General features: G+C 61.8%; 1 protein-coding gene and 1 long non-coding RNA gene across 3 annotated transcripts in view; both read left to right on the forward strand.

Moving 5' to 3' along the window:
* The first annotated feature begins 933 nt into the window (after positions 1-933).
* Positions 934-4,954, forward strand: LOC139041289 (uncharacterized). Its single transcript, XR_011496151.1, has 3 exons — positions 934-1,055; positions 4,419-4,505; positions 4,825-4,954. It is a non-coding gene; the product is annotated as an uncharacterized lncRNA (long non-coding RNA).
* Positions 4,955-7,076: 2,122 nt separating this feature from the next.
* The window catches only part of PDE4A (phosphodiesterase 4A), a 35,812-nt gene continuing 29,561 nt past the window's right edge, over positions 7,077-13,327 (forward strand). Inside the window, exons 1-2 of one of the 2 annotated variants that reach the window (XM_044752176.2) lie at positions 7,077-7,139; positions 7,737-7,936. In XM_044752176.2, coding sequence (XP_044608111.2) covers positions 7,092-7,139; positions 7,737-7,936 — 248 coding nt within the window. In that variant the 5' untranslated portion in view covers positions 7,077-7,091. Of the gene's footprint in view, positions 7,140-7,736; positions 7,937-10,643; positions 11,089-13,327 lie in introns of those variants that run through there. The other variant, XM_044752174.2, reaches the window with a different exon arrangement.

Below are 13,327 nucleotides of genomic sequence, written 5' to 3' on the forward strand. Positions count from 1 at the left end.
TCCCCTTGAGAGATGGGACCTAACCCTACGCTGGGGAGGGGTGTGTCGGATCTGAGGGGACCTTCCCAGGCCGAGGGGTACAGGGCCCTGTCCAGGGAGGGTTTAAGTGGAGGAGGGATATGGCCTTGCCCTTGGGGGGTCAGAGGTGGAGGCGAAGTGGCCCCGCTTTGAGAGCTGGTGTTTCCCCGGCTCGGGCACAGCGTCCCCTCGCGTCCCCAACTTCTGCCACTTCTGAGCGGGATTCGCGCACACACGCCCCCTCCGGAATCACCCGGATCCACCGCCCCGGGTCTCGGGCGCCCGTCCGCCGCGTCTCCCCGGGCGGCCGCTAGGTGTCGCTAATGTCTAGACGGCGGTCAGCGCTCCCAGCCCCGCGCAGCGCCGGGTGGGGCATCGCGGAGGGGCGGAGGGGCGCTTTCCCCGGCGTGGTCCTCTAGGCCCGCTCCAGTCCCTCCCCTCCGTCTGGGGCCGCCTTCCTCGGCCGGGGCTCTAAGGACGCCCTTACTCTGAGCTTGGGCGACCCCCGCCGCACTCTTTCGTACATCCCACCCCACGCTTTGATACCCGGATAAAAGGCCGTGTTGCAGCCTGGGGCCAGGATTATCTCAGATTAAAGAGCGCTCCGGGGGGGGCCGGGTGGGATGGGAGGAGCTCCAGCCAGTAGGGCGAGTGGAGGTTTGCAGGGAGGGGGCTGGAGGGAATGGAATAGAGGGCTCCAGATGGGGGGGATTCCCCGGCCTGGGAAGGGGGTGGGGCCATTCAAACAAAAGCGCCCGCCCCTCCCCCTCGAGCTCCATTCAACTCGCGAGTGGGCGGGCGGGGGCGGGGGAGTCCCCTCTCTTCCCCTCCCCTCCCCCTCCAGCCGGGGCAGTCCAGCATCTCAGCGGCCGTCACGGCCCGAGCACGCGCGCACGGACCCACACCCCGGCGGGTCTCACAATCGCGCACACACACATACACACACACCAGCAAACAAAGGGTCTGGACACCCCTTGTCCCCTCCCGCCCCCCAGGCCGGAGAGGGCGGGGCCTCCCCTCCCCAGCCCCCCTGCAAGGTAAGCTGCGAGCTGCGGTGGGGAGAGGGACCCGGCGCCCCGGAGGGAGGGAGCCAGGACAGTGGGGATTTCCCCTGCTCCCCAAGAAAGCCGAGGCCCCCCCGGACGCCCTCTGAGGGCTTTAGGCCGGCTTCCGGGCTGGGGGGTGTGTGGGGAGGACCCTGGATGCCCGAGATCCCTGGGTAGGCGTGGGGGTCTGTCCCAGGCTTTAGAAACTGGAGCTGCCCACTCCCAGTGAAATGGGGTCCCAGGAGCCCCAGCTCCCAGAATTGGAGACAGGGCACCGGAAGCCCCCATCGGCGCCAAGCATTTCCTAAACTCCTGCCAGCACAGCATCTCCAGCCCTGGGGACTGAGACAGAGACCCCTAAGTTGCTTTGCACTATCTCTCGGTCTCCTCCCCTCCCCCGCTCAAGCATCCCCTGCTACGTCTCTCGGACCTCTGAGGGGGCCATGGGGGGCTGGGGAGGCTCCTCTGGGCCACCCAGACTTCCTCCTCTGCATCCCACAGCCACACACTCACTACTCAGCTGCGATGGGACCCCGCACGCGGCTTTGCCTTCCTGAGCCTCAGTTTCCCCATCTGCAAAGTGGGTAATGACACAGCCAGATTGCGGGGATCGTGCATGCGAGCCTGCCATTGCTCCATCATTTATTTCTTAGCTCATTTCACACATATTTTCCGAGTGCCTACTGTGCGCCAGGGCACTGTGGCCAGGGGATGGGGCTCGAGCGACCAACGAGACCAGCTGGGTGCCTGCTCTGCTGCCCCTCAAGGCTGGTGAGGGAGCAAGATCAGTGTGTAAACAGAAATACCATGGTGATTTCCGACTGTGAAAACGAAAATCCCATCAGGCATAGAGAGTGACTGAGTGTGTGTGGGGGCAGGTGCTGGAGATTAAATGAGATTTCTGGGTGGTTTCTGCCTTCCTTGTTCCCTTCAGCTCCGTGAGGGCAGGCCCGGCTTTAGAATAGTGCCTGGCACACAGTTGGTGCTCCATAAATGTTGAGTGAATTAAAGAGGGGACCAGATTAAGACTATTTTCATAACACTTTAGATCAGGAAGCAAGTTTATCATGAACCGAGCCATCTTCTCTCCCATTTTACAGATGAGGCAAGTGAGTCCCTAAGATGCAGGGAAAGGAAGAGAGTAGAGACCAGACTTGCCCACAGGGCCCCCCAGGAGCTCAGCCAGCGCCCACCTCTCCCCATACCGCACAGACACAGCCCTGCATTCATCTATTCAAAAAATATTCAGCGCCTACTATATGCCGGGTGCTGGGGACACAGCAGCGAACAGAACAGAACAGAACTCCCTGCCCCCGTGGAACTGATATTTAGTGGAGGAAATAGAAAAGAAACAACATAAACAAACAAATATATATATAACAATAAATTATGATTAGGACTGTGATGGAAATAGCTTGTGACAAGAAAGAAAAATGGAAGGGTCCACTTCAGGTTGGGTATCTGGGAAGACTTCCTGGAGGAGTTGAATGGGGGCTGGCTACAGGGTGTAGTGGTTAAGTTCACGTGCTCCACTTTGGCGGCTGGGGGTTCGCAGGTTCGGATCCTAGGTATGGACATAGTGCTGCTCGTCAAGCCATGCTGTGGTGGTGTCCCACATAAAACAGAGGAAGATTGGCACAGATGTTAGCTCAGCAACAATCTTCCTCAAGCAAAAAGAGGAGGATTGGCAACAGATGTCATCTCAGAGCCAATCTTCCTCGCCAAAAAAAAAAAAAAAAACTCTTCAAACACAGACACACACACTTAAATGCAGACCAACGTAATCATACTAACAAGCACCCTCTACAGGCGGAAGCCTGAGAACATAAATAATGTGCTAGTGAGGGGCTAAGCAGAGAGTTGAACCCCAAATCTACGTTTCTAACCACCGTGAAACGCTGCTTCCTGTTGCATCCACATGCATGCAACGCCCCCACACACACCTATCACAGTCACACAGAGACATCCTGTCACCCTGTCATGTAAACAGCCTCCCACAGGTACAGTCTGGTCTCAACTACACAAACTCAGGCTCACAAAAGTTCCGCCTCTCGGGTTGCACATGCACAGTTGTGCACAAAGTCTCGTGCACACACACACACACACACGCACGGGCCCCTGGCAGTCCTTTGCAGCCCTGCTCCAGCTCCAGGCGTGCAGCTGGGTAGCCACTGTCCCTTCTCAGGCCAGGTGTGGACAAGGGCGCTGAGCCTCATTCCCTTCCGTCTCGTTGGCCGCCCCTGCCCATGTCCTTTTGAGGGGGCTGGAGGCTGGGTGATGCTGGGCTGGGTGAAGCCGGTGCTCCTCCGTCGGGCCAGGCCAGGGTTGGGGGCAAGGCCTCTCCCAGCCTGAGCCGGGTGCCACCTGCCCAGAGCAGCCTGATCTGCCATCTGGACACCCCTCCCCAGCTGGCCTGCTGCCCAGGAAGGGGAGGCAGCTTAATGTGACCCTCCATCTGGGCACTCAGGCCACCTCCTGAGGCCCTGCCTCGCTCGCCTGGGTTTCCACCAGGGCGGATGTCTGCAAAAGCTCGGGTGTCCAGATGGGGTGGCGTGCGCAGCCCTGCCTCTCTCCCCCTGGCTGAGGGGGCCCCTCTGGCCATCCTTCCTTCACTCCCCAAATCCTCAAGCACCTCCCACGGGCTGCTCCAGGCGCAGGGGACAGCCAGGACCGGCTACAGCATTCGCAGAGCCCGGGGCTCTGCAAAACGATGATGAATCTCCAGATGAGGACAGCAGCGTATGAAACCTCCCGAGCCTGGGCTCCCGCGAACGCACAGGTCGCGTGTCCGTGAAGTTGGCCTCAGATGCGTCTAGAACAAGCCAGAAAAGCCCCCTGGCCTCGTGGAACTGAGCGGGTGGGAGGGCAGAAACATAAGGAAGTAATGTGTCGGGGCGGTGAGAGCTGAGAGGAAAGATAAAGCCGAGTGAGGGGCGGAGGGTGATGGGGAGGCGTCTGTGTCAGGGGAAGCTTCTGGAAGGAAGTGCCTTTGCGCAGAGACCCGAAGGAGGTGAGGGAGCCAAACGGATTTATTCATTCATTCAAGAGATATTTTTAGGGGCTGGCCCCATGGCCGAGTGGTTAAGTACACGTGGTTCGCTTTGGCGGCCCGGGTTCACTGGTTTGGATCCTGGGCACGGACATGGCACCGCTCATCTAGCCATGCTGAGGCAGCGTCCCAAATAGAAGAACTAGAAGGACCCACAACTAAAAATACACAACTCTGTACTGGGGCTTTGGGGAGGAAAAAAAAAGAGGAAGATTGGCAACAGATGTTAGCTCAGGACCAATCTTCCTCACCAAAAAAAAAAAAAGTATTTCTTGAGCACCTACTGTATCCCAGCATTGTCCTAGGCCCTGGAGATCCAGCAGGGGACAAAAGAGACCAACATCCTGACCTCATCTCATACTCAAACGACAGGCAATAGCTAATAAAAACAGGTAAATTGTATATCTTGTTAGAATGTTCTAAGTCTAAAACCAACAAACAAAATGAAAGCAGAGTCAGAAAGATCAGGAAGGTGGGAGGAGCACAGCGTAGCTGAAGCTGGTTTTCCCGATGGAGGGAACAACAAGTGCAAAGGCCCTGAGGTCTGTATATGCTTGAAGCGTTTGAGGATCAGCCAGGATGTCGGTGGGGGCAAGGGGGAGGATGGGAGGAAGCAAGGGCTCTGTGAATGTGTTGCTGTCTTCCCTGCCTGTCTGTAGCTCCATGTGAGTCAACAACCACCACAACAGTGATAACTGTTATTATTACTAGGATCATGGCTACTGCTTTGTGAGCACCTGCTATGAACCAGGTGCTGTGCTCAGAAGCTTCCATGCATTGTTTCGCTGCATCCTCACAACAACCTCGGCAGGTAGGTATGAATATTATGCCCATTTCACGGAGAAGGAAACCGAGGATCAGAGAGGTTAGGTGACTTGCCCAAGGGTGTACAGCTCATAAGTGGCAGAGGCAGGATTTGAATGCAGGTCTGTGAGTGTAATTCTGGAGTCTGAGCATGGCCCTCACTCCACGGTCCATTCTCTGCCTGTCTGAGCATGTGCGCTTGTGTGCATATACAGACAGAGCATGCCTCTCTCTGCCCGTATCTGCCTTCTTCATCCCCTCATTTATTCACTCAGCATTCATCAAGACTATGTTGAGGGCCGAGACACATGGGTACCATTTCTGGCCCTCACAGAGCTCTGTCTGAGGGGGAATACAGATCGTGACAACCCAGAATGACGAGTGTCTTAATGGGGGGCAGAATAGCTTCAGGGAGAGCCCAGAGCGGGGGCTGGCTCATCCGCCTGAGAAGTGGAGCTGACCGGTGGGCTCTCTTTCTTCATTCATCTGTTTGTTCAACAACGGTCCTTCGAGGACTTACCTGGTGCTAAGCGCTGGGTCGAGGAGATGACGTTAACGTTCTCTTCCACTAGTTGACATTGAACTAAGCACTGGCCAGTGCAATAAGACAAGAAAAGGAAATCAGAGCCAAAGTAGGGGCGTGCTAGGAACTTTATAAACATGCTATTGAACGCTCAAAATAACAACCAGCCCCAACAAATACTTCTTAAGAGCCTACTATGTTCCAGACTCAGTTCTAGGCACTGGGGATACAGTCATGAATAAAATAGATAAAATATTCTTGCCTTCTTGAAGCTGGTGTTCTAGCGTGGGGAGAGACAGACAATAAACGCAATAAGTAAATTACATAGGATGTTACGAAGTGATAAGGGCTGTGGAAAAATGGAGCAGGATAAGGGGGATCAAGAATCCCAAGGGGCTTGCAACTTTAAACAGGGGTGAGCTGGGATGGGGAGAAATGCCCAGGGAGACTCCTGAAAAGGTGAGAGAAGAGCAAAGACCTGAAGGATGGAAAGGACTTGTGGGTATTTGGAGGAAGAGAACTCCGGGTAGCAAGAACAGCAAGTGCAAAGGCCCTGAGGCCAGAGCTTGCCTGGTGTGTCCAGAAACAGCCAAAAGGCTAGTGAGGCTGGAGCAGCGCTAGCCCTGAAGAGAGTGGGAGGAGGTGAGGGCAGGGAGGTGACTGGGCACGTCGTGGAGAACTGTGTGGGTCTCCTGTTGAGACCTTTGACTTTTTCTCTGACTGAGGTGAGAGCCACTGAGGGCTCTGAGCAGAGGAGGGACATGATCTGCCTTAGGTTCTAAAAGGCTCCTGCAGGCTCAGATGCGAGTAGCACTTATTAGGCACTTACAGAGCGGCGGGCACTGTTCTGTGAGAATTCAATATGGTCTGATCTCATTGCATTCTCACACGGACCCCGTAGGGGTTATCAGTCCATTTCACAGAGGGGAAACTGAGGCTCAGAGAGGTTAAGTCACGGGCCCACGGCCGCCCAGCAGTAACTCGCAGCTGCTGGATGCGAAGGTGAAGTGAGGCAGCCTGCGCCTCCCCGCAGCTTTTAGACGAGGATCGCCCGCAGCAAGCAGAGCGCGCTGGTCCCCGGGAGCTGCGTCTGTGTCCCTGTCTGTCTGTTTCTATTTCCACGCGTCCCTGTCTGTCTCCGCGTCCCCCATCTGTGCCCAAGCCGCCGTCTCTCCGCGCCCGGCCCCCGCACCTCGCAGCTATTTTGGGTGGAGGCATGAGAGCCGACAGCTCGGAGAAGACGCTTCCTCCGGCCCCCGACTCGGACCACGCGCCGCCCGCGGCCGCCGGGGAGCCCCGGCCTCTCTGCGGGATCCCCGGCGGGGAAGCCCCCGGGGGGGGGCGGGGTGCTGGGGCGACCCGGGCCCGGGCTCAGGCTCGCGGCCCCCCAGCGGCCAGCCCGGGCATTGACGCGGCCCCGAGCCCCGCCGTGCGTGAGCGGTCGCTGTGACAACGCGCGGTGACGTCACCCACAGGCAGTGCGTCAGCCCCCGCTGACGTCACGCCCCGGGAGAGGCCGCTGACCAGGGCGGGGGCGGATGCCAGGCCCGGCCGGCAGGGGGCGCCCCGGGGCGCTGATAGAGGATGCCGGCGACTTGGTCCCGCAGGAGGCGCGGCCCCTGGCCGACAGGGACCCTGCTAGGTTGGCGGGATGAAGAGGAGTCGCAGCGTCCTGTCGGTGGCCGGGACCGGGGACGAGGTGCGAGGGGCGGGGTCCGGGCGGGGTGCGGGGCTCGGGCCGCGGGGGACACGGGCGCCCTCTGGTGGCCGCGGGGAGTCTGGTCCCCTCGTGCTTCAGTTTCCTCCCTTGATTCCGTTAGTCTCCTGCTGCCCGGATTAAGAGGCTCTCGGCCCAGGGGCAGAAGGCAGGGGCTTCCCAAGTCGGGGGAGGATTGTAGGGCGGAGGGGGGCGCTGGGGGTGACGCCCTGAGGGTCTCAGATGCGAGGGGTGGGAGGGGGCCATAGCCATGGAGGCCAAGAGACGCCTCGTAGACGTGGAGGGTGGTGACGCTAGAGGGGTTTCACAGTGAGGGACAGAATGCGCAGGCATGAGGGCTTCGGGCCCCAGGGCTGGGACATCAAAAGGGAGCCCCATAAAAATTAGGGCTGACAAGGGGCACTTCTCAGACGTAAGGGGTGGAAAGGGATCAGTGAGTGGCTCAGACGTGAGGGGACACAAGCAGCCTATGCCCCCATGGGACCCTCTCTCGCGTGGCCAGGGAGGGGCGTTCCTGGGGGAAGGGGCTCGGAGCTGCCCAGCCGGGCCGAGCCCCCAACCCCGCTTGTCCCTCTTCAGAGACTGCGGGAGACCCTCGAGCCCGGCCGTGCCAACATGCTGGGGGCCGACCTCCGTCGCCCTCGCCGTCGCCTTTCCACCGGTCCCGGCCTGGGCTGGGCTGACCCTGAGCCCTCGGAGCCTGGGGTCCCTCTGCCGCCGCAGCCCACCACGCTGCCACTGCTGGTCCCTCCGCGGATCTCCATCACCAAAGCCAACAGGTAGGCAGCAGGGGGACCAGGCTGGAGGTGGGGTGGAGGGACAGGGCCAGCTGCGCTCCGGCCAGCCACCGGCCCTTCCCAGGCCCCAGGCCCCAGGCCCCAGGCTCCTTGCATTTTGCAAAACCACGGAGCCTGGCCGTGTCAGGCTGTGACAACCCTCCCGCGCCTCCAGGAACCCCTCTTCCATTTCGCAGCTGCCGAGTTGGCAGGGGGCAGGATTTTGCAAGGGCTGTCACCTCTCCAGCCCCCAGTGATGCCCCACATTCAGAGACCTGGGCCAGGCTAGGGGGTGGGCCTCGGACCACTTTGCTATGCACCTCTCTTTTCCCTCCTGGAAGGATGGAGTCTCTTTCAGACCTGAAAGGGGAGAGGACTGGCGTTTTTCTTTCTCGTGGGAAGAGGATCTGTGAGGCCCAGCTCCACACTGCACGTTCTTGCCGTTTCTCATCTGGGGTCCCCCCCAGGGCACTCCAAGCCTCATCTTGGCCCAAGGATGAGTTGGAAAGGCAGTTGAGCTGGTCCTGGCTGCTGGCCTGGCCCCTGCCCTCACTGCCCTCCCCAGGCCTCTGTTCTCTGCAGCCTCAATCTCCTCACCCCTTTCTTGACTCAGTTGGAGGGCTCAAGGTCTCTTGGGTTGTGGCATACAATGGTTCATTGGTTCATTGACAGATGGGGGAGGAAATGGCTGTCATTCTCCCCTACCAGTGGTCTAGTGTAACTCTCCGCCCTGAAAAAAAAGTCCCTCTAGCCTTCTGCGCCTTCAGGTCCAGCTTGATCCATCCCCACCCCGGGCCACAGCTCCAACTACCAGCCCTGGCCCACTGCCTGTGCCTCCCTAATTCTGCAACCCCTGCTGCGACCTGAACCACCCTCGCCCCCATTTCCTGTTATCCATCCAGACCGTTGGCCAACGCTATAGCCCCCACCTCGAAAGAATTCCGCCCAGCCCAGGACCCTCAATGATCTGGGGAGGACCCGCAGCCCTGGCCAATAATCTAGAACCGTTTTGAGTGTGTACTTGCGGACAGGGTCCCCGAGAAAAGTGGGGGACACAGTTCTGGCCTCTGGGATACCCCGCGGCTGCTGATGGCGCCGGTTCTTGCTCTGCGTTCGCCCACGCCCGGAGCCCCCTCTGGCGGGGAGAAAAGCGGCTGTGGGGGCTGGAGACAGGTTTTTTTTTTTCTTATAAGAACAGTGAGGGGGGAGGGCGGTGGCAGACAGCACGGCCTGCCCCGGGGAGCCCGGGAGGGGGGCGCACAGGGGCGGGGTCCTGGTTCTGCGGACGCGTACCCGAGCGGGTAAGCGTCCGAGCGCGCGTCCCCCGGGTCCGGGGGTGGGGGGCACCGGGCTCGTGTGCTGCTCCTGCCGGGCCACCACCAGGGCTCGGCCGGCCGCGGGGAGGGAGGGCGCTCGGATCCCGCTCGCTCTCGGCTCTCTCGCTCGGCGCGGCGCTGGGGGAGGCGGGAGCGTGAGTCACGGCGACTCCCGATTTAGGTGCCGGAAGGGGGGCTCTGCCGGTGGGGGCCGCGGGGAGGAGGCGCGGCTGTTTACTCGCCTGAAAAGGGCACGGGGGGTGCGTCCCGCTGCTGCTGAGGACCTGCCTCAGTTTATCTCGTGCAGAAGCACTTTACAAGAGGCAGCGATACACAGAGCGGTGGGCGGGCGGCTGGGGTATCAGCCACGGGGTGTCCTCCTGGAGCCACACGGGAACCAAAGGGACACACCCCAGAATCACTCCAAAGCGGCCCCATGCTGGCCACACACACACCCCAACACGCATAGACTCCTTCAGACACCACAGTCAAACAACAGAGGCTGAATCGCGTGCACAACTCTGCAATCACGGACCGACCACAATACACACCCAAACGCGTGGGCACACATTCGCAGCCCCCAGGCCACCGGAACAGACCCCAGAGAGGCGCACACCCTCCAAACAGGCAGCACACGTGCGCTCACATCTTTCACCCACAGACACACACAGATACACACACCGCGAAATCCAGAGAAACAGGCACATCGCAACAGCCAACCACGTGCGCGCACACACTTCCAGCCGACACCAAAAACACAGACACCCTTCGGGAGGGTCCACGTGCGCGCACATCCCGCCTCCGCCACACACCACCGTCATCCTTCGACCTGCCAACAGGAGATCTCCCGCACGCCGCCGCTGCCCGCCACAGGGACCGCGTCCGTGGCACCGGGACCACTCCCCACGCGCTCCCCCGGGCCAGGGGTAGCGGCGAGGACACGCCAGCGCCGGGCTCCGCCCCCGCCATGATGGACAGACTGACTGACACAAAGGCAACCAGTCGGGTGTCTTCTTCCCAATCGGATTAACCGTTTAACTCCTTCGTGCCCGTGCGCGCAGCGGCCAGGCAGCGCGCTCTGGAGAGAGCCGAGTTCCGGCGCCCCCTCCCCGCCGGGAGCGGGGCTCTGCGTGGGCGGGGAGGTTTCCCCCCCTCCTTGGGTGGCTGCCCCCCACTGGCCCGGACGGAGGAGGAGGGGGGCGGCGCTGACAGCCGCGGCGGGCGGGGGGCGGGGAGGGGCGGGACGGGGCGGGGGAGCCGGGGCTGGCGCCGAGCGGGGCGCGGAGCTCGGAGAGCGCTGCCGGGCACGGAGCGGAGCGCCAGGAGCCGGTAGGAAGCCTCGGCGCCCGGCCCGGGGGCGATCGGCCCGTAGCGCCCCCGGGTCTGTCCCCGGGGCGCCATGGCCCCACCGAGGCCGGGCGCACCAGCGGGGCCCCGGGCGCGTCGGCTGGCGCGCAGCTGAGCGGGGTGCCGCTTCGAGAGGCCGGGGCCCCCCGGGGCTCAGTTAGGGGTCCGCGCCATGGAGCCCCCGGCCGCCCCCTCGGAGAGGAGCCTGTCTCTGTCTTTGCCCGGGCCCCGGGAGGGCCAGGCCACCCTGAAGCCACCCCCCCAGCACCTGTGGCGGCAGCCGCGGACCCCCATCCGGATTCAGCAGCGTGGCTACTCGGACAGCGCGGAGCGCGCCGAGCCCGAGCGGCAGCCACACCGGCCCATCGAGCGCGCCGACGCCGTGGACACCGGCGACCGGCCCGGCCTGCGCACGTCCCGCATGTCCTGGCCCTCGTCCTTCCACGGCCCCGGCCCCGGCGGCGGCGGCGCGGGCGGAGGCGGCTGCAGGCGGTGAGACCCCGGGCGGCGGACGCGCGCGGAGCGGACGGGCGCGCAGGGAGGTGGCAGTTCGCCCCGCTGACCGCAGGGGGCGCTGTGCTGCGGGTGGGGGTCAGTGTGGCTGGCGGGGGTGGGGGGGTTCTGCTGCGGGGGCGTCTGCGACCCGGTCCCTGGTGGTGCACTGTCCCCGAGGCTTCCTGGTGAGGCCGGTCCTGGGGGCGACTTAGGGGGCGCCAGGCTGCGGGTGGTGTGAGCAGGGTCTCGGTTGAGGGCTGCGGCTTAGGGGTCCATACCGTTAGTCGGTGACAGTGCAGGACAGTGGCTGGGCTGGTCCACTGTGTTTGGGGATGTCCTAGAGGGCACTCTGTAGGGGGCGCCTGCCAGGACCACGATGTTTCCTCCGGGCTGGGGGTCCTTCCAGGGCCTGGAGGACTATGTGGGGTGGGGGACCCTTCCTGGACTTGGCCTTCATGCAGCCTCTGGGGCCGGAAACCCACAGGGGGCCTGTTGGGGAGCCCGGTGTGGGGCCTGTGTGGTGGTTGGCGCCCCCTCGCAGGGCAAGAGTGTCAGGGTTCTGTAGCTGCCCGGGGGGAGGGAACAGTGCCCAGGGATGCACAGTCCCAGCGAGGGAGAGGGAGTCCCTGCCTCCCAGGAGGTGACAGTGTTAGTGAGGGGGCATCCTCTCACTGACCTGACTTCCCCCAGCTGTGGGGGTCTGACCAGCTGTGGCTGCCTTGGCTGTGCTCTCTGCCCAGGCTTCTGGGGTCCAGTAATTGTGACATGGGGACTGTGTATGTTCCGGGGTCTGACTGTGGCAGTGGGACTGTGTGTGTTTCCAGGCCTGTGATTATGTGACCATGTACTTCCCGGACAGCGGTCGTGACAGTGACTTTGTGTGCTGCTGGGATACGGTGATTGTGACGGCGCGACTGAGTGCGACTGGACCACTGTGACTGTGACAGTGTGGCTGTATGTGCCCCCAGGACGCTGTGACTGTGTCACTGACTGTGTGCGCCCCTGGGATGCCGTGATTGTGACAATGTGCGTTCCTGGGGTGCAGTGACGGTGGCACTGTGGTGTGGACACTCCTGGGGGGACAAGTGATTGTGGCATGGGACCGTCCATGCTCCTGGGACACTGTGACATCCCTCGGCTGCCCGTGTGTCCAGGAGGTGCTGCTCTGAGTTCGGTCAGTGTGCTGACCCGCCCAGGTGCCCCTCTGCTTGGGACACCACTGACACTCAGATTGGGGCCTCTCCCTCCCAGAGTTCCTGAGGGAGGACCCGCCATTCTAGGTCTTTCCGGGGACCTCCAGCAGGCATCACTGCCCCCCAGGCCACCCCACCCCCCTCCACCCGGGCACCCCCAGCCCAGCACCCGCGCCCCCACCGGGAAGCGAGCGTCGTGGGCCCTGCTGTTTCCCAAAGGGAACCCGAGAGAAGCTGAAGGAAAACAAAGCTGGAGTCAACAGGAAATGCCAAGACCCAGGGCGGCGCGCCAAGCCAGCGCAGGTCACTGTCCTGAGAGACCAAGGAGGGGGCGGCCGCAGTAGGAACTGGGCCCTATGCCCTTTTAAGGCCCTAGGGACGCCGCTACCCTGGTGTCTGAGGTGCTGATTCTCCGGGGACAGTGGCTGAGTGGCAATAACTATCATTATCTTAATGCTGTCCATCTCGTAATGCCCCACTCTCGGGCTCCATACTGGGGACTTTTCCACACGTCCTCATCCCCTGTGTCCCAGGACGTAGTCCTGTTAGGCAGATGGGGAAACTGAAGCCCAGAGAAGCAACGTCCCTTCTCCTTCTCACCCAACCAGGAGTGGCAGTGCTGGGATTCCAACACAGGGCTGTGTGTCCTTGCACAAGTGTCTCGCCCTCTCTGAGCCTCTCTAAGTAAATGGAGCTGTTGTGGGCCCTGCCCTGGGGGAGGATCAGTTGGAGAGTTCTGTGAGATTGGGGATGCGTGCAAGGGAGTTAACACAGTGGGTGGCCAGTCAAGAGTCGCCCAGGGACCTGGGCTCCAAGGCGGGGGGGCCTGGGGTGACCCTGCTTCTCTAGGGTGGGAAGAAAAAACAGGAACCTCAGCTGCATCCCCACAGGGCCTCAGGTTTCTGTTTCACTGGGGGCCTGTGGCCTCTAGTGGCTGTGGTCAGAGAGAGGGCAGTGTTGCCAGTGTCCCCCCTCCTGTCCCCCTCCACCCCCCGCCAGGCAGGAGGAGGAAGGGGGAACTGAGAGGCCCCCAGTGGGAAGCT

The sequence above is a fragment of the Equus asinus genome, chromosome 20 (assembly GCF_041296235.1).
Source record: "Equus asinus isolate D_3611 breed Donkey chromosome 20, EquAss-T2T_v2, whole genome shotgun sequence".
Classification (NCBI taxonomy): domain Eukaryota; kingdom Metazoa; phylum Chordata; class Mammalia; order Perissodactyla; family Equidae; genus Equus; species Equus asinus.